We start from the raw sequence: 25880 nt of genomic DNA, 5'->3' as shown, positions 1-25880 counted from the left end.
ACAACACCAAAAATCAACAACAAAATGACAATTAACATATACATTTCAATACAAACTTTAAATATCAATGGCCTCAATTCTCCAATAAAAGACATAGACTGAATAAATGGCAAAGAAACAAAATCCATCTATTTTTGCTTTAAAGATAAGGCAACCACGTTAGAATAAAGAGACAAAAATATTAATAACAATGGGATGAAGAAGAAAGCAGGTGTCACTATCCTAATATATGACAAAATAGACATTAATAATAATAATAACCTAAAGAGATAAAGAGGGACACCATCAGTTAACCAAGAAGATGTTGTTAAACATAAATTCATTAATAATAGATCATTTTGATACCCAACTTTCTCCACTTTACCGGGTCATCTGGACAAAAAATAAACAGAGAAACATCATAATTAGTTCTCATATATCAAATTGACTTAACAACTATCTACAGCGTACCCACCCAAAAACCAAAGAATATACATTCTTCTCAGCAGCACATGAAAGCTTTCCTAAAGTAGACCACATCCACAGACATAAAACAAATCTTTACAAATTCAAAAAACATGAAATCACTGTTTATATCTTATCTGGCCATGATGCCATAAAACTTAAAACTGACAGCAAACAAATTTCTAATTAAAACACAAACTCATGAAGATTAAACAACTTATTCCTGAATGATGAACAAATCAAAGAAGAAACCAAGAAAGAAATAAAAAAATTTCCCGGAACTATATAAAATTGGAAACACAATACAATAAAACCTCTGGTGTGCCATTATGGGCGAGCTTTGAAGTTTCAAGAGCCCACACTATTCCAGTTGGCTCTCATTCACTGTGCCTTGTGTTTGTTGTTTAAACATTCAAGCTCTCAGTTAATTCTCCAATGCCTACCGGTCCACCTGCTGCCATGCTCACCACTCTAATGGTCATGGACTCACCCTCTGAAACTGTAAGCAAGCCCCCAACTAAATGCTTTCTTTTATAAGCTGCCTTGGTAATAGAGTCCTTGTCGTGGAATATTATTTTAACTATGTAAAGATGTGTTACATATGTTTATGATGCAGAATGTTACTTTAACTGTGTAATGATGTGTTACTTTTGTTTATGTTGCATTTGTTTAATGATGTAAAGATGTGTGTTTAACTATGTGTTGCATCTGTTTCACCTTGCCTGTCTAACGCACCTGATTGGTCTAATAAAAAGCTGAACAGCCAATAGCTAGGCAGAGAAAAGATAGGCAGGGCTGGCAGGCAGAGAGAATAAATAGGAGACATCTAGGCTCAAAGAGAACAAGAGGAAGACGCCTGGGACAAGAAGCCAGGCAGCCACCAGCTAGCCAGACCAGAGAAGCAGTGAAAGTGAGATACACAGAAGGATGAAAAGTAAAAAGCTGCAGAGCAAAAGGCGGATAAAAAGAAACAGGTCAATTTAAGTTAAAAGAGCTAGCCAGAAATGAACCTAAGCTAAGCCGAGCATTCATAACTAATGCTAAGTCTTGTGCCATGATTTGGGAGCTAGTTGGTGGCTCTAAAACAAAAAGCCTTATATGCTGGCTAGTTTTATGTCAACTTGACCCAAGGTATAGTTATCAGAAAGGAGGGAACCTCAATAGAGAAAATGCCTCCATAAGATTGGGCTGTAGGGCATTTTCTTAATCAATGATTGATGCTTTTGGTCATGGTGCTTTGTCACAGGAATAGAAACTCAGTTATAAGACAGGTCTCTTTACAGCAACAGAAAAGTAACTACAACAAATAGTAATTAAATGCCCTCTAGCTAAAAAGTGCCCAGGGCTCAATGTATTCACAGAAGAATTCTACAGAACAGAACCGATTCTTCTTAGTCTTTCAAAAGAATAAAAACAGAAGAAACACTCCCAAATTCCTTCTATGAAGCCAGTATCAATCTAATACCAAAACCAGGTAAAGACACAACAGAAAACTACAAGCCAATATCCCTGATGAACATACTCAAAATGCTTACTTAAGTACTGCAAACAGAAGATAGACATACAACAAAATGATGATACAACATGACCAAGTTTCCTTTGTCTCTGAAATGGAGGAACAGTTCAACATGTGCAAGTCAACAAGTGGAATAAGCCACATAAATGGACTTAGAGACAAAACAAATCACCAAGATCATCGCCATAGATAAAGAAAAATCCTTTGAAAAAAATCCAATATGCTTTCATAATGAAAGTCCTAGAGAATACAGGGCTAGAGGAAACTTATTTCAACATAATAAAAGCCATATATGAAAAACCCACAGCCGCCAACATCCTAAATGGAGAAAATCTTGAAAGAATCCCACTCAAGTCATGAATGAGACAAGAATGTCCACTATCCCCACTCCTTTTCAACATTGTGCTTGAAGAACTATCTGGGAAATAAGGCAAAAGAGGGACGTTAAAGGGACACAAATAGGGAAAGATGTCAAATGATCCCTATTTGCTAATGACATGATGTTATATATCAGAGATCCAATTACTCTTTCAGTCCAAAGTTCCAAACTCTTCCTCATTCCTCCAAAACAACATGGCCAGGGTCTTCACAGCAACAGCCCACTCTCTGATAGAAACTTCTGTATTAGTAACATTTCTATTGCTGTGATAAAATAAGATGACCAATGGAACTTCAAGAGAGGTTTATTTGGGCTCGTAGTTTCAGAGGGTAAGAGTCCATCATGGTGGGGCACTGCCGCAAGTAGCAGGCATGGTGGCAGGAGGCTTAGGGCTCATTTCTGCAACAGGAGTGTACGTGCACGCACACACACACACACACACACACACACACACACAAACACAAACACAAACACTCACACAGAGACAGAGACAGACAGACAGAGCACTCTGGAAGTGGAATTGGCACTTGACTTTTCATCTCAAAGCCCTTCTCCAATGACATACTCATTCTGGTAAGGCCATACCACTTAAACTTCATCAAATGCCACCAACTGAGAACCAAGTGTTCAAATGTCCTACATTGTGAAGGCCTTTCTCACTCAAACCACCAATAATACATATGTCAGAATAACTTGACAAGGGTTTTAAAGCAGTCATACCTATAATTCTCTAAGGAACAATGGAAAACACTTCTATAAATAAAATAGAATCTCTCAATAAATAAATGGGCTACATTAAGAATAATCAAATATATTATTTTTTAGCTAAAAATTACAATTCAAAAGTATACTGCATGGCTATAGTATAAGAGATGAAAGAGGAGAGAAGGGGAAGCTTTGGCTTGAAGATACAATAGAAATTACATAATCTATAGAGAAGCAAAACAGGATGAAAATCAGATGAACAGTGTCTCTGGATCTGTGGAACAAAAGTCTAGCTGTCATGGGAATTCTAATGGTAGAATAAAGGGAACACACTCTTCAAGAAAATATTTATAGAGATAATGGCCCCAAACTGAAATTTGGCAAATTCATCCCAGTGTTTTAAAAGATTGAGAGAATCCAAAATAAGCTATATCCAAAGACATCCATGCCAAGACATCTTAGAATCAAACTTCTGAAAAAATAAAGCAAAATAAGAAATTATTGAAAGCAGGAAGAAATGAGGCATTATCCACAGGAGAAAAATTATCCAAACAGTACCTTTCTCATCCCAAACCATGGAGACAAGAAGCAAATGGCACATTTCATAAGTGCTTAAGAATTACCCAATCTAAAAATATTCTCAAAGATACTGCAGATTAAAACATGAAATTATAAAAAATTTCAAAGACAAAGCATGCAGAAAATAAATCCTATGGCAGGCTTATCTCTGACATAAAGACATACTGACAGCATATAAAAATATAACTCACTTCTAGACACAATATATAATCAGAAATCAAAGCAAATATCATAATGGCATTTATGATAGCTACAATATTTAAATGCTTTGCTCCATATCTGACAAGGGCCTTTTTTTCTTTTTGTGATTGTGTCTCATTCTGGAGCCCAGGCTGGCCTGGGCCTCATCACTTCCTTAGCAACAGCTTCCCAAGTGGGATTAAAAGTGTGTACCACCACAGCAGCTAACAAATCCATGTGACATACAGAGTATGTACACTACAATATCTAGTACTAATAAAATTAAAAACCCAAATAATTAATAGACATGTTCCTTTTTTGAAAATGTAGGCTTAATATAGTTAATGTTTTTACTCTCCCCAAACAGCTCTGAGCTGTAGCTCAATTCCAAAAGTTCCTGCCTGAGTCTCTCACTACAGAATTTGTTTTTCAAAGTCTTTTTTGTTTTTCATACTTAGAACTTGTATAGTACAGAAGTTGTATAGGGCAAAGTGTTTAGAAGGGTCAAAACAATTCTGAAGAATCAAATTGATTACTGCCACTAAATTTAACACATTGTGAAAAGCATCAACTATTATAACAGTATAGTCTTTGTGAAATTCAGGATTGAGATGAATGGAGTAAAAGACTCTTGTATTTAGGTACAAAGAAATATTATAAACTGATACTTCACAGTTAAAAGGCAATTTACTGGGGAAAATATCCTTTGAAAAGTGATGCTGGCACAATCTTTACCTACAAACTTTAGCCTACAATACATAACTTATACAAAGTATATCTCTAAATGGAATATGGAGCCAAATATAAAACATAAATTTATAAAAATTTTAAAACATGGCATAAAATGCTTATAGCTTTAGGTCAGGAAAATAATGCCTAGATATAACATCAAAGCCATGACACATAAAAAAAAATCAGTTTTCATTAAAAAATGTAATTTATTGATTGATTCTTTGGGAAATTCACATCATGCACCACAATTCTACTCATTTCCCAATCCCTCCATATCTGCCCTTCACCCTTGCAGCATCCCTGCCACCTCCTAAAAGAAAGACAAGAACAAAGAAAATGAGCATGTAAGAAGACAACAGCATGAGGGGGCTGGAGCTGGGGTGGTGGCTAGCAGGGGAAAGCATCTGCTCCAGCAAGCCTGACAGCCTGGGTGTAGATTCTGGGAACCCAGGAAAGAGTTAGAAGCCAGAGACAAGTGTCTGTGACCCCAGTACTCCTATGGCACAGTGGCATATATTTTTACATAAACACTGGGCGAGTATTTGATACTGCAAGACAGAACTGCTTCAACACTTTTCAGAGTTGACCAACATTTTGATTTATTATAGTCACTGCTAAGAATATTGCTTAGCATGAAATGCCAGAAATCTGTTTTGGAACATCTAGGTAATTGAATTCTGTCCTAATCTCAAGCCAAATTCTATTTAATGACTTTTTTTAATGAAGCAAGTCAGCAACTCAAATAGCAGTTTTTAAAATCACTCAAAAAGAATAAAATTTAAAACAAATACTTAAATATTAAAATGTTAAAAAGTCCTTCTTTTCCACAACACAGGGCACAAAATTCTGATGTACATTAAATCATTGCAATTGTATAACATAAAAAGTTCCATTTTGTTTGTTTCTTTGTTTGAGATGAGGTTTCTCTATGTATTCTTGGCTGGACCAGAACTGACTATGTAGACCAGGCTGGCCTCCAACTTGCTGAGAACCTCTTTCTCTGCCTCCCAAGTGCTGGGATGACATTCTTGAGCCACCATACCTTCAGCATTCTTTATGAAGAATAATTCATTACTTTTTACTAATATAATAAAATAGTATGTAATATATAGTTATTTACTAAAAAATAATTATATCATAAATGGCTATTTACACTGAAGAATTTAAACAGGCTACCAATTTTTTTAATGGTTTAATAATGACTCAGCACTTCATTTAAAGAGCTATTCATGATGTAGCAGCACCTCACTGTGAACAGATTAGGCTTCTAAGAGTTATCAAACTTTCTTTAAATAGATTCTTTACATTTTCTTTTATTTCATTAATGAGTAAAATACTACCCAAATCTATCTCTTTTAGTTAATGTCTACCTGAATTTTCTTGAGTAGGTTGGCTCTAACAGCTAGTTAGAGAAGGTCTCTTGTTTAATTCACATACAAAATTAAGGTAGTACTGGTACATGCTACAACATGGATGAGCTTTGGAAATAGGTTTAGTGAAAGAACATGGTTACAAAGATTATATGAAAAATTGAAAATAGGCAAATCTAAAAAGAGAAAAAATAGACTAGTATGTAATTGCCTAGGGTTGGAAAAGTAGATGAAAGGGTTAGTTGTATAGGATTTTGCAGAGGCTATGAAAATGTCCTAAAATTAACTGTAATGATAGATAGTGTAGAAATCTTTGAATATGCTTTGAATTATATTTAATATGAGAGAATTATATGGTTTCTGAATTATATTTCAATAAAGCTATTTAAAATCAAGAAATGTTTGCAACAATAATTTATGTAGTCTGGAAAATAATTTTCATGGTAAGAGACTTAGTTATTGGCATTTAACATTCAGCTATAATAGAAAACACTGTACTTTAGGAAAGAAAGAAGAATATACATTTAAATCTGACATGGTCATGATGTCCTTAAAAGTTTCACATTATTTAGAAAAAGATCAACAGTTACACATATTATATAAAGAAGCTTTCAGCTTACAGCTAAGAATAATCAATGACAGTTCATTACAATGTGCCACATGATGTTAAGTGTAGCAAGCTAAACAGTATCTGAACATAAAAAAATGCTTTATGATTCACATGTCAAAAATTTACTCTAAACAAAATAAACAGTTAAGTAAAAGAAGAGACTAATTATATTGGTATAACTCTTTTTTTTGTCTCAAAAGAAAACAAGTGTTCTTTCTTTGCCAAGCTAAATATAATAGGCCGTGAATTATAAGATCAAGCAAGCAAACTATATGTTTTCTAAAATATAAGTATCCTTCATCAAGTTTTATACTTAGGGCAGCTAAAAGACCTATGTGGAGGATCAGCATTAAACCCAAAGGACAGGTACTGCAAGGCAAGAAAGAAAGCAATTCCCTCGTGTCTTTTGCAGGTCACTACCAAGGACCATGTTAGCAGATCCACACCAGACCCTTAACAGGCAGTTCTGCTGCTACCAGTAATTAGCTTGGACAGCTCTGGCTCCAAGAGTAGCAGCAAGGCTACACCATAATGAGCTCAGCTGGGATTAGCAGGACAGGGCAGGGAACCAAGAGAGCTCAGGCATTCTGCATTGCGTATATATCTAGGAGATCAAACAAGGATGGCTGGCTAGGTTATCCCCTCTCCACCTCATTCCAAAAATAAAGCACGGCAGTGTCTAAAACACAGGCTAATGAAGAGCGACACTCTCAACAGATGAGAGCCACATTAATTAACACAATCCCTAGATCATATTATACAGTTTCTGTTAGAGCTAGTGAATGTGCAACTTGTTATTGCATAATTATCTATCTATACACACACATACATATACAGTCTTATTTCTAAATCTCAGACAATCTCATTCTCAAGTTTTAAAATGTACTTCTCTAGTAAGACTTTGAGTAACAAAAAATTTCCCAGATTATTTATCCAATTTTCTGTTGTTACAAAGAAACTCACTTTTGCACCATCAACTCTTGGTTTTCTTTTTTGAAATACGCCAGCTCATTCCACACAGCATCTGAGTCTTCCTGTTGAAGTTGTTGAGGATGTGCTCGCTTCACTTTTCTAGTTTCAGTCCTACTTTTAAAATAAAAAATTGTAGCATATTCAAAGTGCCATAAAGTTTATTTATACATTCCTTAAAATTCAGAACTATCCAATGACTAAATCTCAGTTACTACTTTAATTTTACTGTTTCTTAGATGACTTTCCTAGTACCTAAGCATGTCAAAATTAAAGTCCTATATCATAATTTCCTAAAGCTAAATTGCTACCATGAAAAGAAAACTTTTAAGTAGGCATATGATATTAATAAACCTAAGGGTTTATTTCTCTCATTCATTCTAGTATAATAGTAATAAAACATACTCTGTAGGATTATATGTCTCCAAAAAAAAGACACAAGCAATTGATTCATCTAGAATTTGCTGACATCCAATCTGCATGTGGTAAAGATGCCCTATCACAGACGAGTTATTAATAGTGACTATGTCAGATAGCAGATTGCAGTCTTGTAGGGATCACTGCAAGCTGGGTGAGCAGAGGTTAAAGCTAGGGAAAGCTGCTCTATCACTGCTTCATGGAGACACGATGTGCACCATTTCCTATTCATCAAAGGAAAAGATTAGATGGGACAATTAACTACACATGAGGCCAAATGCCCTTTACAGTTTCATTTTCTGTACATAAAACAAACTTCACTTCTAGTTTTTAAAAGTGCTGTACTGGCCAATTTAGAAACGACTTCTCTACAGAACAGACCAATGTGCATCATCAACAGTGCCCTAAAGGATCCATCTCAAAGTGGGAAGGAAGTAGATTTTCTGTATTAATTCAGTCCTTTGCCCTCTGTTGATACTGTTAACAAGGGAGCAACTTACGACTAACCAAGATCTGAACACCTGTTCAGGGCAATTGAACTGAGACTGCCAATTCATTCAGATAAGCTGAAGTTAAAAAAACTGATGGATAGTAAAGATCTTCAAACTGCAGATTAGGTTGAAATAGTTTTAAGGTGGTTAACTATACATGTAGGTTTCATATTTCTACTGTCTTTCCATTAAAATGTAAATACTTTGGGGGTTATAAAATTTTTAACACCAGTATTTTATTTACTTAAAAGCAGTTCTTCAATAATATGGATATTAACTGGTTTTACTTTGAAGTATAGACTTTTATTAAGCTATTCTATTGATAGTAAAGACATATACTACTCATAATCACCTGCCAATGACATTTGTAAATGATAGGAAAGTCTATAGTTATGGCTAGCACATTTTTCTGTTTTCATTTGTTATGTTCTCCACTAAAATACTCACAGTAAAGATTTGACTACCAAATAATTTCTCTAAAACCAAACAAAAGCCATTAAAACACCTATGTAATGCTCTCCATTCCATTTAATATTTAGGGAAATGCCTTTATGAGCCATGTAACTCACATGCCACTGTCTTCTTCCCACTGTTTTAATTGCTCTTTTACTGCTCTGTAGTTGGTGTGTAACATCTGTAGCCTTTCCTTGCGTTTTTCATGGGCATCTCTTAGCTCATCATTTTCTTGGCTCTATAGAACAGAAAAAGCAAGTGTATAAGTATGAAAAGCTATTGATACAATGATTCAAAAATTACTCACCTAGAGATAAAATTTGAGGGAAGGTCATGTGTAACCTTGAGTGCACTTACAATACTTATTTCAGCCAAAACCATTTTTTCCCTCTAGTCAAAGAACAGGCTTGCTTGATCAATTCAATCAATTCACTACATTTTTGTGTACCTTACATAGGCTCAAATTTTATATGGCAAATTAGTTTCATCCTTTTTCTTGCTATTAGTTCATAGACATTCAAAGTTTCATAAATTTATTTCAGAAACATTCATTTTTCTATCAGCACAAGGTTTGTTTGCATATATGAAAATTATTTTATTAAAGATATAAGGATAGTAGTTATAGTCAGAGAAATTCCTAAGGCCATGAATCCATAATTCACATGTAATAAAGCACAGGGATTTCACAGCACGAAGAGAACAAGGATGGACATATGCTATAAACAGTGTAATTTAACATTCAGGTTCTACCATGAAGACTGCAAAAGGGAGAAATAAGCTTAGTAGTTTTGAAAAAGTCACAATAAAAACCAAAGGATTACTTTTGACATCAACACATAGATTAAATTATACCAGTCAACAATGTTTAAATGTATAGCAAATGAGGGAACTATTCATTAGATATAGCCATATTACAAAGTCCAATCTCTTGGTCCTCGAAAAACGTATTTGTTACTGTATTATTTATGAACTGTGTTTCTCAAACTAAAACAAGTAACTTCCTGAGCTTTTGTTCCCCATGAGAACTACAAATAAAAATAAATAAATAAAAAAATTAAAAAGGCAATCAGGGACTAGAGAGGTGACTCAGTAGTTCAAAGTGCTTACACAACCATGGTGGCTCACAACCATCTGCAACTCAAATTCAATGGAATCTGATACCCTCTTCTGGCCTTCATGGGCACCAGACACATCATACACACATACACACACACACACACACACACACACACACACACACACACACACACACAGGCAAAACACTCATACTCACAAAATAAAAACATGAATCTTTAAAAGCATACTATTTTTGTATGATAAACTCCTATGGTTAATTGCCAGGGGAAACAGGTTCTCTCTAGCCTGTAGTGATGTGAAATGAGTAGGCATTTGGAACTCAGATTTGAATGCCATTCTGAGAGAGACTTTTCTGTTAGCTGCATAATCTTACAAACACAACTAAATTCAACTTCTTTTTCTACAAAACACAGAATAGGAAACAAAGGCTTATAGGCAGAAGCCTGGCAGCAGGCCTTCCCTAGAGACACACAGAGCAAAACTAAGCATCTTTTACCATCCCTTCTCCAGGTATTAACAGTGATAGCCTTATCTTTTAGAGTTCACTGTTTTTTTGACCACTTACTGCTCATCTATGTTGGAAGATAATATTTATAGTTTGTATTGTTTTACTCCAATTCTGTCTCACAAGTATTGATACTCATTCACTCTCTTTTTATTGTTCTTCTAGTAGAATTTCTTAAATGGCTATCAGAACTATTGAAGTTAGGTGCATGGCGAGAAGTTTTTATAGCAGAGGAAAATGAAAAGTTTTGATAAAGACTAAAAGCATGAGAGTGGCACCGCTTGACTGGGGTATTCAGAAAAATCATTATCTACTAAGAGTTTCAGAATAGTTTGAAACCACTGCTGCAAACTTGTTAAAAGCAGCATACTTTAATGCCAGAAATAGCCATTACAATTAAAATGCTTATTTTAATATTGTGGCAGACATTTAAATTTAGGGTGTATCAGTTTCTTTATCTTTAAAATAGGAGCTATCCTGTAGGGAATAAAAAAGGAATTTAAACTTACATTTTTCATACTATATTTACTAAACAAACTAAACGCCAGTTATTTTATTAGGAATTTTAACAAGCTACATTAGAAATTTCTTAATAAAGTAATTTAACTATAAGAAATGTTTAGAAGAGATCAAGGCTAAAATAATTTTCAAAAATAAGTTTATAGCTAAACTATGTAAAAAAAAAACCCTTCTATAATAGCTTGCTGTAATTATTCTTCATGAGATCAAATATATTCCCAATAATTTCTTGTTGTACAATTAATATTTGATTAATATTCTAAGTTTTCTACAGTAACTATAGTCCACAGCTCTAAAGGATAAGAAGTCTTTATAGGAGATCAATGAACTTTGTTTTAATTTTACTTGTCTCTTCATTGATGTATAATACTCCAGTGCTGATGTAATTCTTACAAAGTTCTTAAAATTTAAACTATTGGAAAGTAAATTCAAACCAAAGATTTTTTTTTTTTTTTGGTTTTTTGAGACAGGGTTTCTCTGTGTAGTTTTGGTGCCTGTCCTAGATCTCGCTCTGTAGACCTGGCTTGCCTGGAACACACAGAGATCTGCCTGGCTCTGCCTTCTGAGTGCTAGGATTAAAGGCGTGTGCCACTGCCACCCGGCTAAAGATTATTTATAAATATACAGTTAATGATAACATTTAAATATACTTTCAGTCACATAGGTGGTTTTATGGAATTCATTTGCCTTCAGAAATAGAGTTCGAGGCCAGCCTGGGCTACCAAGTGAGTTCCAGGAAAGGCGCAAAGCTACACAGAGAAACCCTGTCTCGAAAAACCAAAAAAAAAAAAAAAAAAAAAAAAAAAAAAAAAAAAAAAATATATATATATAGAATACATTTCACTTCTTGTAGCATGAATCTTAGAGAGTCTTATTAATAAAATCAAACCCGGGGCCAGTTGTTGGGGTGAAATGCTGAATGGTCAGAGAGACAGAACAAGCCACAGCTATCTCACCTTGCCAATTCCTCAGCTGGTCCTGTTTCCTCAGACTGGAAGCCTCTGAGTCCTCATCCAGAATGAATCTCAGCTGAACTGTGTTGCTCCAAAGCCTGAATGCTTAACCAGGCTAAATGCTTAACCAGCCAAATGCTTCTAGTTTCTGGTCCTCATGCCTTATAACCCTTTCTGCTTTCTACCACCACTCCCTGGGATTAAAGGCCGCTTTCTGGGATTAAAGGCGTGAGTCACCATGCCTGGCTGTTTCCAATGCGGCCTTGAACTCACAGAGATCCAGAGGGATTTCTGTCTCTGGAATGCTAGGATTAAAGGCGTGTGCTAACATTTTCTAGCCTAAGTATCTTGTGACTTTTTTGTTCTCTGACCCCAGATAAGTTTATTAAGGTACACAATATTTTGAGGAACACAATACCACCACAACTTCTCCCTTATTCAATACTTAAAAAAAAAGACATAATCTAAGTTTGTATGTCACAAGGTGATTACCTCAAAAGGAACTGTAAAAATGAATAAGAAAAGACTCTTTATAACCTCACATATATATCCTCTTCATTGAATTGTAATCTTTTAATTCCTATTCCATATATAATAGTGAAAATAAAAATAGATTTTATCAGAGAAATATTGCCACAAGCCATATGACAAACTCAAGTGTAAGAACTGATACATTTTATGTTATTAAATACTAAATCTTCCTAAAGGACACACAAATATCCCACGGGTAGCCATTAAATTAGATCCATTCATTGGATCATTCTATAAAACATTTACTAAGTACTTTCTATACTTTTTTTTCTGAAATGGCTAGGGACCCTGAAACATTAGGAACTGGAACTAAGTACACTCCATCAAGTAAATTTTCTCTATTTTTTTTTTTTTATTTCAGAAGAACAGAAGTGATTCTTAATCTACTCTTCTGGTTTGTTTAAAGGCTCCTTGGTAAAATAAGGTGAATTAGGAGCATAAACTCTGTTCAAAAAGTAGTCATTTGGTCTTTAGAGAACAAGAACATGTGTGTAGAGAAGTGAGCAAAATACTATTTTTTCTTTCTGTCTTTATTCTTTGAGAATTTCATGCATGTTAGATGAATCCTGATGAAGGCGACATGGAAATAACAGAAATAAACTGATCTCAGCAGAAGCAGATTGTCTTTTAATATCAACAAGTCTCTTAATAATTAATTAATTAATTGTCTTTTAATATCGCCAGTCTCTCAGCCAGAGAGGGGAGGATACACACCTAATAGGATGGCAAGACTCCATCTACAGGTCAGTTCCCCTGCAGTCTCAGAGTACATAACAATGGAGGTTGGTATATTGAGCTTATCGCTAACTTCCACAGGTGCTATCAGTCAAGTCAACTTTCCTGTCCAGTTTCTCAGGTCACCTGAGGCTTTCAGCTCATTAACCCTTCAATTCATGCCCACAAGACAGTTCAATCATATCCACCTCCTACTTCCCTTCTCTAACCCCTACCAGCCCCACAGCTCCATGCTCCCCTTCCAACTTTATGTTCTTTCTCTTCTTTCTATAATAACCCATTGTGTTAAAAAAAAAAAGTTAATGAATTTTCAAGGATTGCATTAGGGATACTTAACTTTTATCAAAATGTATAAATTTCCTATGTATAAGGGCTATGAAAAAATACATATAAACTGTAGGCCCTAGTCAACATTTTTTGTCAATTTGACACAGCTTAGAGTCATTTGAGAGGAATATTTTGACTGAAGAATTGCCTAGGTCAGATATGGCCTGTTGGTAAGTCTATGGAGGATTATCTTGACTCTTAACTGACATAAGGTCCAGCTCACCGTGGGTGGCCCCATCTGTAGGCAGGTAGTCTTGAACTACAAAAGAAAGCTACTACATAAGAGGCTATAAGCTCATCCAGAAAGCTAGTCAGCATATAGCTGTCCTCCATGGATTTTGCCCCAGGTTCCTGTCTTGATGTCCCTCAATAGTGGACTGTGGTGTAAAGAATTCCTGGAAAGATGCTGTCTGCACAGGCATGGACTGTTAACTTCAGTGAGTACAGAGTTTGGAATATTGTTGATCAGTTATCCTAATTAAAATTTCCCTCAGGCTATCTTTAACACCCTAAACAGCCTTCTTGGCTACCTAAGAGTCTGACTTAATATCCTGAGTAACAGATAAAAATCTTTACAATGTTTTAACAAAACCCCATTCTCTACCAAAGGACTAAGAATGTTATCAGATAACATTTGAAGCACAGAGTTGAGATTCTTCTGTTTGTTGTAACTACCCACTTATTGTTCCCACCAATATATTTTTAAAATTCCCTAATTTATATCTTTCTCTGTTCTTTTATAAACTACTTCCTCACTGGGGGGTTATATTTGGGGAGACCTAAATATTTGTTTCCTGGTTTATAATCACTCAAATATGGCTACAGAATAGCCTCTTATTCCCTTGGAGGAGTGGGTTGTATTGTTTTTCTTTTGTTTCTGTCTTTTGGCATTGACATGAGTCTATGTGGCCATTCCTACTCAAACCACACCTTCTACAATGATAAAATAGAGACACAGGGAGAAAGATATGCACAAAGACAATGTGAAAACATTGGGAGAATGCCACTTATAAAGCCAGGAATACTTAAGCAACAAGAAACGAGGAGGAAGAAATGGGACTAATCCTCAGCAATCAGAGGAATTGGTGTGGCTGATGCCTTGCTATATCTGGCCTAGCCTGCAGAACCTCAAGATAATTCACTTCCATTGTACTAAGTCACTCAGTTTGTGGTACTGCCTTACAGCAGTCCTAGAGAAGCAGACACATTTATTATCATCGCTGTTACCATTACTATTTGTGGTGCTGGCAATAGAAGCCAGAGCCTTCCGAACTCTAAGTCTGGATTCTACCACTGAGCAATATCCCCCAATGTGGAAAAGTTAACCCCCATTATGAAGTATTAAGAAGGCAGGAACTTAGAGTGACCTCATGCTTAGAGGTCTGGTCTATGTGAGAAGAGTGAGATTAGACCAGTTTTCTTTTCTTTTTCTGTGAAGACCTCAAGACTGAATTGCAGTGGCTTAGTAGGAAGAGAGAGAGCACTTCCTATCTCTCACTGTCATACATGAGCCTGATGACTTTGTGCTGTGGGATGGTCTGTATGTCAAGTGTGTTGCTGATTGGTCAATAAATAAATCACTGATTGGCCAGTGGCCAGGCAGGAAGTATAGGCGGGACAAGGAGGAGAATAAAGCTGGGAAGAGAAAGGCTGAGAGAGACACTGCCAGCCGCCATGATGAGAAACAGCATGTGAAGATGCTGGTAAGCAAGCCATGAGCCACACGGCAAGGTATAGATTAATAGAAATGGATTAATTTAAGCTATAAGAACAGTTAGCAAGAAGCCTGCCATGGCCATACAGTTTGTAAGCAATATAAGTCTCTGTGTTTACTTGGTTGGGTCTGAGCGGCTGTGGAACTGGTGGGTGACAAAGATTTGTCCTTACTGTGGGCCAGGCAGGAAAACCCTAGCTACAACTTTGCCTGCAGAAGGTTATCACTAGATGGGGTCCCTCCATGTGCAGGAACTGGTACCCTAAAGAAACCTCTTTTTGTGTTAGGTACAAATCTCTAGTATTGTATTAGTAGCAAAAGCATACACTAATTAAGTGATTAAAGCAGAGAGCATTCCTCAATCTGTTGAAAACCTCAGTAAAAAAAAAAACAAACAAGATTTTTCTGTCTGTTTGACCATATCTGAGCTGAGACACTGTCTTCCCTTGTCTTTGGATTCAAACTCAGATTTTGACATGGAACTTACAGAGTGAGTCCTGGTTCTACAGCCTGAGGACTCAGACTGGAACTATACTGTTTACACTCTTAGACCTGCAGTTCCTAACTACAAATCTATAACTTCTCAACTTCTATAACTGTATGAGTCAATTGCAATTTAATATAAACAATCCTATATGAAAATATGATAGGGATGAATATATGTGCATATATATACATACATATACATATACACACATGCATGCACACACATGTATATACTCTTTCTTTCTGACATAGTCTGATGTAGTAGCTCAGGTTGGCCTCGACAATATTATGTAGCTGAACTTCTAACCCTCCTCCTCTTCCCGAATCCTGAGATGGCAGGTGTGCTCTAGGGTCCAGTTTTATCTAGAGCTGGGATTAAACTGAGGACTATGTGCCTTTTTGGCAAGTACACTACTAACTGGTCTGTATCCACACATTCTTAGCTAAAGACAAGGTCTTAGAGGGCAAGCAACCCATTGTGTCTTAGCAAGTTGCATAATAAGTGAATAATGCATGCTGACTAATTAAAACGATCAATTAATTCCTTTGTGTAATCAAATAAATAGACAAGTAACTCCAATATTTTTCTGTGTTCTTTGTAAACTAAACTAAATGCTGGATGAAATAATCTGCACTTTCTTTTTGGTAGAAAGAATATATGATCATTTTTGTTTGTTTTAGAGCAATAGTTTGACTATGAATAAACATAAATAGTGAAGAAAAGGTTGAAAATTATTATTTATAGTGCATATATAACTGTATCTCTAACATAAATTAGGCAAAAAAAATCTCCCCAAGAATAACTATATACTACATAAAAAAGAATAGAGCATTTAGGACTGCAAGAAGGCTCAAAGGTATAGTGCTGGCCTGCCACACATAAGATCCCAGGGACAACACAGAGCACTGCAATAGGAGAGGCTGTGGAGAATCAATTATATGACAAATACTAAAGGAGTGTAAGACTTCAGGTACCTATGAATGAAAAATGAAAAAAATCCATATCAAAGCCAGAGAAGAAAATTAAAGCCCTCCAGGGCCTGGGAATGTAGCTTAGTGGTTAAGTACCTGTCTAGCAAGTGTGAAGCTCTAGGTTCATCCCAAGCATCACAAAAATAAGTAAACAGATAAATAGATGAGCCAGAGAGACAGACCCCCAATACAGTCACATAAAACTAGCTAAATATGCACTAAGAATTTCCTCTCATAAACAAAGCTCACTGAATATGAATTAGGAAGTATGTACTCTCAAAGACAAAGCAATAAGGTATATGCTTCTAAAAATGGGCAGAGAATGAATTTAAAGACCACATGAAATGTTCTGTAATAAATTCAGTTGAAATGTAAAAATAATACATAATATATTTATTTGGTATTTTTACTATGTGTTTGCATTTGTTTTGTTTTGTTTTTGCAGGCTTGGAGATGGACCCAAGACTGTGCATGCATTAGGTAAGTGCTCCACCACTGAGCTACATCCGTAGCTCTATCTGATTCTCATGTAAAAGTAACTTTATTATCAAATTCATTACATTTAGAATCACCTAGGAGACAGGACTCTTGGTATGTCTGGGAGGACATGTCCAGAGAGGTTCACCTGAAAAAGGAAGATCTACCCTGAATCAAAGCAGCACCACCATCCCATGCATGGAGGTCCAGACTAACTAGCATTCAGTGTTCATTGTTTCCTCTATAAAACAAGAAAAGTAACTAACACAGTATTTACAAGTAACCTGAGCAAAGTGAAAATGATATTTAATCCAATTTAGTCTTAAAATGTTTATCATATGATAAACAACAGGAAATTCTTCTTCTACTATCTATGGTGTTGCGTTTTTGTGTCTAAAATACTGTAATAAATTTATTCCCAATTTTATTTGAAAATAATGAATAAGTATTTCATTTTCAAGTAGTATTTACTTAAATAGTTAAAAATTCTAAGAAATCTGTTTTAAAGACTGTTTTTACATAATAACTAAATTCAGAAAGGACAACCATGTGAACTGTATCCTTGCTGTTTACATTTATCTTTGCATGGCTTTAATTAAAGAAACGGTTTAATGTTCACCTTTAGCTGTAGTGTCTTCTCTAAGTTTTCAATCTTTCTTTCAGCTTTTTTCAGCTTCCTTAGCTCCTCGGAATCCAGGAAAGTGCTCTTTGGGGACAAAGACCTTGAGCGTTTCACAGGTGGTTCCTCGAGAATAAAACAAGGACATGGTTGAACTGTCTGAAACACTGGATTATGAAAGACATGCAAAATTAAAGAACAAGTAATTTTGAATACTAATAATGAATTATAAAAAAAAAAAAAGTCCTGCATGGAATACCCGAGAAATAACAAGCGGAATTACCACAGTGCTGCAGCTAAAGGTTTCTCTGTGACTCGTTAATGAGAATATTCATTTACATTTACATTGTTTCTTTCAGAATAATGATGTCCCATTAGGGAAGACTAAAGGGTTATAGACTCAGAAATGCAAGAAACCTCATTACAAAGGAGGGGATAGAGGCTGGTCTAATTGCTCTATAAGGGTCCAAGGTTACACTTGATAGGACAACCAGAAACAAGAGGGAAAGGATTTTTTCCCCTTTGAAATAGTTTAACACACTGTGAAGTTGAAGGAACAATATGCTTGAGGAATATAAATACAACAGACAGTAGATCTTATACCATAATGACCATATGGTCATTAACTGTAATGTGGCCAACTAGAGACAAGAATGTGTGTTTATATTATGTAGCTCCATATACCAATCTGGAGACAAAATGCAGGAAAATGGCTATAAAGCTGGGCAGCAGTGTTCCCTTTTTATGCATGTCCTTACAAAAAAGAAAAAGAAAATGTTTAAAATACACCTGTTCTTCCTTTACTTGGCTTTGGAGATAAAAATAGTGTATTTTCAAACTTCAGCAATATAGCAAGCAACCAAATTTGGTCCTATAACTGTTTTTAATCTTATGAATGCTTTCTTTCATTTAAATAAGGCTTGGGAAACTACCTCAAAATAAGAGCTGCAAAGTAAGTGATATTATGATGAAGAAATAAAATCCACACTTGTGAAAATTACTAACAATACTATAAAGCATAAGTAACACTGCCATGGGTACACAGATCAGTCTTACTTAAAATGCTTCCTTCATCAAGGTAGCTTGTTCTAATCATTAAAAAAAGGGTGGGGGACTGGAAAGAACCCAAAGCAATCATCCTTAGCACACTGCTTGTGCTTACACAAACCACTCTTCTGGTGTAACAGGTGTGAGGAAAAAATGTTTAAAATGCCTTGCTTTTAGGAAAAAGTTACTTCAACTTATCTATAACCTTTCTATCAGTAAATATTCTATAGCATATTCTGCTGCATAACATATATATAATGCATACCAAAAAAGAAAGAAAAAGAGTAGAGAAGTTTAAAAAAATATGCCATGTAAAATTTGCTGATTTATCTTTATTGCTACCCTTTGAATCTCTAATAAAACAATTAATGTTGAAATATCTCAGTATTTTATATTCCATGTGTCTTGTACTTTATATATCATACTGGAACAAAAATGAATATTATATACACTTCCTTTTACTTAAAATTACAAATTCAAGTAATTACATTTTACAATAAACTCTATTAAGTAGATGAGGGATACTTACCAAAAATAAGTAAGTTTTTATTTTCAATAAATACAAGGAAAGAAATGCATGCTTCTCTGTTTCTGACTTCCTCCCTTGCCTTGCCAGCCTCCTCCTGACAGTGAGTAAGATGATAAAATGTCTACCTTGCGTTTTCCGTCAGCACTCTTCCCTGAGGAACTCTGGGCAGGGGGTCTACTCTCCAATAACTTCTCATTTGCCACTTTCAGGTCCTTCTGTAAACACTCGATTTCAGACTTCTGTGAGACCACTAATGTTTCCAAGCCTGATAACGATGGCTGTTGAGGCAACTGTTATTTAAAGTTTACATGTCAAACCCCACATATGATATTTTATATCATTTAAAAATATGGGTACATTTCCATTACACCATATTAGCCATAAACATTCTTGAGAAAATTCATTTTAACAGCAGGCGATAGGCTATAAGAGGTTATAGAATCCAGCTCAGTCATTTTATGCACAAGGCCCTGAGAGAGCTCAAGATCTAAAAGTCTAAACTCCCTTTATCTAAACCATATCATTTTAATAGTGATTTTTTTCAGCTAAAACACCAAGGATCTATACAAATGTCTTCCTAAATATTGTTGTCATATAGATTTGCAGGAAAAAAAAAACCTTTAAATTGAAGCTCCATGACATACACCTGTATATATAAATCTATAAATCAATCACTAGAAGTTTATGGTTATAACCAAGTGTCTCCTTCTACCATCCAGAGACTGAGTCACAAGAGCACAGAATAAGAATCTAGGGGAGGGAAGCACCAGCACCATGGAGAGCTAGCAAGCCTACAAAGTGTCACAAATTCATAACCACACTTCAACAATTCTGAGACATTTGACAATCAATTCCCTACTTAGGATTCTCTTTAGAAATCTGCTCATATGTCATAAACTGCTGGTGGTTAGCCCCAAATTTCAATAATAGGAATCCCAGGAAACCTGCTTATGAAAACTAGCTTTCTATGATATTCTACCATTTTCACTGAATGATTTGAGACCACAGAAAGCCATGCACAAATACATGTCCAAATTTATCACTTCTTTTACAAAAGATAAATTACAGAATCATTACGAAAATAGTGTTTTAAAGATTTATGTAGTTGTTTCATACATATGTGTTTGTGCCCGAGTGTATGTATGTATGTGCACCACATGCATGGAGGAACCCTAGGGAGGTTGGAATAGGACATCTGATTCTGGAATAGGACTACCCTGGGACTGTAGTCACTAATCATGGGTGGCTATAAACAACCCTGTGGTTGCTAGCAACTGAATCCAGGTACTCTGCAAAAACAGCAAGTGATCTTAATCCCTGAACCATCTCTCTAGTCCTTTTTTGTTTATTTAATCACATTAAAGTGCCAAATCATAGGATGTTAATACTATCAATATGGATCCAGTAGCCCTGAAAATCTTTTTCATAACTTTAATTATGCACAATCCTATCCTTCCCAAATGATATTACCAAGAACTTTGATGACATAAAAACATAATGTACATAGGCGTATATAATTTGTGTGTGCCTATCTGTGTATGTACATTCTGAACAAAGGTAATACCACTTTGTTCCTATTTCTGTTTTCAGTTTCAATAGAATAGAAAAAAATCCTCAATCCTAACATATAGTTTGGGGATAAGAGAACTATTTTTATCTGTATGCTTGTACATTTAGAATTTCTTTGCATTTAAATCGCCTGATTAATGTCCAAGGGTTCATTTACCATACTTTGAACATTTCCTTCAGAGTTGTTTGCCTTGTACTATCAAAAATCACACATCACTTTCTTTTAGACAATCTTAAGACATTTTTCTTCCATAGTCTAAGTGACTTGCCCCTTTTCTTCTTCCTCCTATTTTAGGCATCATGCTGTTTTCATTCTTTGATTTTTTTCTCCTATTAAAGTCAACCATATGCTGTTCACTAATATTTTATTGCCTGACAAATTAAAAACATTTAAAAGTTATACTGCTCTTCTCTATGTCACCATCAAATACTACAAAGGAGATATACACATATATGTGATATATGATATGTAATGTATACAATAAATAACACTGGGTAGCATATATCATATGCTATATACTATATACAATATGCTATACATTGCTATAGTATATTATATGATAATGTCTAATATATATATATATCACATATAATGTATTGATATTATCTAAGATAGGTTTTGTGTATTCCTAGCTGTCCTAGAACTCACTATGTAGGCTAGGCTGGCCTCGAACTCAGACATCCACCTGCATCTGCCTCCTAAGTGCTGGGATTGCATGTGCCTCCAGATCTGGCTACAAAGGATATATTAACATTCTGTCATTTTCTAAATAAATTTTTAATAATTGTTCAATGTCAACCCAATTTTTAAAATAAAACAGGAGAAACATAATCTTAGCTTATGAGTATATTTAATAATAAATTTGAGGTTCTTTTAAAAGGTGAGTGTTTATGACATCTGCGGATTACAATATGATAAGCTAGGATTATTAAAAATTAATATGCGTTGATGAAATAGGTCAAATGCTCATAAGGACATTAAAGGCTCCAAAAGCAGATACTGCCACTGAAATTATATCTTACTTATACTATTTCCATTAATACTAGTGATATTTCTAATAATAAAACAGATGTTTAAGCAGCATCTTTCAAAATTCAACAAAAAACTGTTAAATTTTGAAAAGAATGGTAATTCAACTCCACATTGGATCCAGAGGATAATGAAGCAAGTGAAATGGGTTGAACTTTGTTTTGAAGTCATTAAGCAAAGACACTTGTATCCATCACCCTATGTAGTTTTACTGTTCTTTTTTCAAATTATATGCTTTCATGTACTTAAGAGAAATTTTCTCTTGATGAGAGATGTTCATGTTTCACTTTTTCCCTTAAAACTACCAGCTTTTGAGTATAAGTAAAGTCCAGGCATGGTGGTGAATACCTGTAACCTCAATGCTTAGTATAAGGCGATTGTGAGTTTGAGGTCACCCTAGTATACAATGAAAATCCCTGGCTAGCCTGGGCTTCTGAGCAAGACTCTGTCCTTAAAACCCCACCCAAACCAAACAAAAAACATAAAACCAACATGATATGTAGACACATTCCACATTACTGTTCTGGCGCAAGGAATTCATTCATTGTATCTCCACTCAATTGTATATAAGGAAAATATAACTTCTTATGGTTCTACTAATTTCCAAGAGAAATACATCTAAACATTAGTTGGCCCCAATTTATGACTTCTACAATTTAATAATATTGTGAGCAAAATTTAATCCGCTATAAATTTCTAGAGAAATGTAAAAATATGTACCAATGTCCTTAAAATACACTAAATATTATAATTATGCTAAGGACTCATCAATGTATCCAGGAGTTATTAAGCAAAGATGGCTATACACAACACAGAGTGTCCCAGAAATGTATAAAACAAAAACTGAACATTTACAGTGTGGGAATTTTTAAGTAGAAAGATTAAATGTGAACTTTCATACTTTTATTTTTTTCAGTGACCATTTCATTACAAATTTTTCATTTTTTTCTAGGAATAAAAGGAATAAAGACAAGTCTGAGATATAACTGCAGACTTTCAAGGAAGAAATTATAATCCTATTCTTTAAACTGATTTTTAAAAGTCAATATACATTCATAAACATTTTTTTTTCTTTTTTTTTTTTTTAATTTTTATTTTGCAATACAATTCAGTTCTACATATCAGCCACAGATTCCCTTGTTCTCCCCCCTCCCGCCCCCCTCACCTTCCCCCCAGCCCGCCCCCCATTCCAATCTCCTCCAGGGCAAAGCCTTCCCCACAGACTGAGATCAACCTGGTGGACTCAGTCCAGGTAGGTCCAGTCCCCTCCTCCCATGCTGAGCCAAGGGACCCTGCATAGGCCCCAGGTTTCAAACAGCCAACTCATGCAATGAGCACAGGACCCGGTCCCACTGCCTGGATGCCTCCCAAACAGATCAGGCCAATCAACTGTCTCACCCACTCAGAGGGCCTGATCCAGTTGGTGACCCCTCAGCCATTGGTTCATATTTCATGTGTTTCCGTTTGTTTGGCTATTTGTCTCTGTGCTTTATCCGACCTTGGTCTCAACAATTCTCTCTCATATAAACCCTCCTCATTCTCGCTAATTGGACTCCCAGAGATCCACCTGGGGCCTAGTCATGGATCTCTGCCTCCAGATCCATCAGTATCATAAACATTTATAACACATACTTATTTGTGTGTATGTACGATGGGGGTAGGTGTGCATGTATAAAGGCCAAAAAACAACTTGTGGAGTTTTGTTCTTTCTTCATCCTGTGTGTGCCAGAGATTGAACTCTTGTCCGTGAGCTCAGCAGCAAGCGCCTTTGCTCATTGAGCACCTGGTCAGCCCTCAATGGACAGCGTCAAGAACAGTTTCACACGTGCAGAAAGATACAAGTATTTCCCAGAGTCCTTTGTTTGTTTGTTTATTTGTTTGTTTGTTGGTTGGTTGGTTGGTTGGTTGGTTTTTCAAGATAGGGTTTCTCTGTGTAGCCCAGGCTGTCCTGGCACAGAGATTCACCTGTCTGCCTCTGGAGTGCTGGAATTAACGGTGTGCACCACCACTGCCTGGCTTTTCCTGCAATTCTTCTAGTCCTGTCACCTATCCCCACCCAGTTCCCCCTATTATTCATATCTTAAATTATGATTAATCAATATCCAAACATTTTCATTAACTAGATAGTCTATTTAGTTTTCTTTATTTTTACTTGATGTCTTTTTTTTATTTCAGTTTCCTGTCTAGGATACATTATGTTTGCTTGAGGCTCCTCTTGACTCTATCAGTTTCTCAAATTTTCCTTATTTCTGATGAGTTTGATTGATTATTATATGATGTACCTCAAGCAGACTATTTTCCTCATACTACACTAGGGTTATGAGTTTTGCAGAGAAAGATAATATGGGTACCAGATCATATCACTATCATTGTAGTACTATAAATGATAACATTTAATCCATTTTCTATTGCTACAACAAAACATCTGGAGCTACATCATCTATATGAAGAAAATGGCTTATTTATCACAGAGTTTTGGAAGCTGGAAGTCCCAGCAAAATGGTTCCAGTTTTGAAGAGGGTCTTCCTAGCCCTACCTCATCACAACAGATAGCACCAGGGCAAGAATATGTTCTAGGGACAGATCATACGGTAATACAGGAAGCCAGAATATCAAGCTCACTTTCTATAAGAACTCTGTCAGCAATAAACTGACTGATCTCACAAAAACCTACACCAACTCCTTCCAAGCACAACACCCCCAATAACCTAATTATAGCCAACCAGCCCTATTTAAAGGCCTTATGACCTAACATCACCACATTGGAGACCAAGTGTCCATCAAATGAACTTTTGGAAGATAAATCATAGCAAACCACAGTAGCTAGATACCATCAACAAGGTTTGTGACTACAGATGGGGATATTGATTACCTGGGTGAAGTAGTATTTATTAGACTACTCACTCTTATGTCTTACAGGACTATATCTTGATCTACTCTTTGCAAACTTAACAATATTGAATATAAACGTGTAATTATTTGTATATACATAGCACATATGTAGTAGAATATATCCTTATATATATTATCATACATACATTTCTTCTTTAAGGGAGGTTTATATTCATAACAAAATCAAACAAACCAAGCCCCTTCTTCATGCAAGTCCATTCTTAGAAATCAAACCCTTAAAAATCTTAGAATTTTTTATCTTGTTAATATTTTTTTTCTAATATAAAAGTCTTGGGCTACTTTTTAGTTTTCATTTGGGAAATATCATGGTTTGGTGTGAGGCCATAGTTAATCTGATAAGAAACAAAAAGGTTAGTGGAATATGTATGTAAAACCCTCCAGATGGAAATAATCACTATTTTGATTGTTGGTAAGGATTGACCCCAGGGCCTTATGCATAATAAATAAATGCTGTGTAACATCTTTACACACTGATCCTTCAGGTAATTTTGGTTTTTAAAAGTAGAATGGAAGCTGGGAAATAAGTAACTTTTCAGTGTTGTGTCAATTGTTTAAAAAATAATAATATAAGTTGTCAAGATACCGTGGTACTTGCGAGAGAGAGGATCACAGAGGTATGATCCTATCTCAAAAGCAGCCAAGGGCTGTGTATCTAGAGCAGTGACGGACAGCTTGCCTGACATAAAGGCCCTGGTTCCTTCCAACACCATAAACAAACAAACAAACAAACCAACAGTGTAATGCCACCCTGAGCCTGTTTCCTCCATCTAAGCCAACAGTGCACACTGCAGTCACTACAGAGGACGCTGACTGAGCATACGTGACAAGTGCAGGCTGTTTCACAGCTATCAGCATTTACAAGGGACGTATATTAAATTGTTTGGTTTATTTCATCCTATATTGAAACTCCTTAAATACAGTATCATTTAGTGGCAAAGTATATAGTTTTTGCTATTTTACATACATTATCTCAATTATTTAAGAAATTTATGAATTCTAAGCCTGGCAAACACAATGTAGCCTTTTGGGAAA

General features: G+C 35.5%; 1 protein-coding gene across 6 annotated transcripts in view; it reads right to left on the bottom strand.

Annotated features, from left to right (window-relative positions):
- Cntln (centlein) overlaps positions 1–25880 on the bottom strand; it is a 254855-nt gene that overhangs the window by 108904 nt on the left and 120071 nt on the right. For 2 of the 6 annotated variants that reach the window (XM_059254499.1, XM_059254500.1), the window contains exons 9-12: positions 19462–19626; positions 17761–17886; positions 8962–9083; positions 7479–7598 (exon numbers count right to left, since the gene is read on the bottom strand). In XM_059254499.1, the coding sequence (XP_059110482.1) occupies positions 7479–7598; positions 8962–9083; positions 17761–17886; positions 19462–19626 (533 nt within the window). Of the gene's footprint in view, positions 1–7478; positions 7602–8961; positions 9084–17760; positions 17887–19461; positions 19627–25880 lie in introns of all 6 variants that reach the window. The other 4 variants (XM_059254502.1, XM_059254503.1, XM_059254498.1 and 1 more) reach the window with 3 other exon arrangements.

Source organism: Peromyscus eremicus, chromosome 2 (genome assembly GCF_949786415.1).
Source record: "Peromyscus eremicus chromosome 2, PerEre_H2_v1, whole genome shotgun sequence".
In the NCBI taxonomy this organism is placed as follows: Eukaryota; Metazoa; Chordata; class Mammalia; order Rodentia; family Cricetidae; genus Peromyscus; species Peromyscus eremicus.
This window is presented reverse-complemented; position numbering and strand designations above follow the sequence as displayed.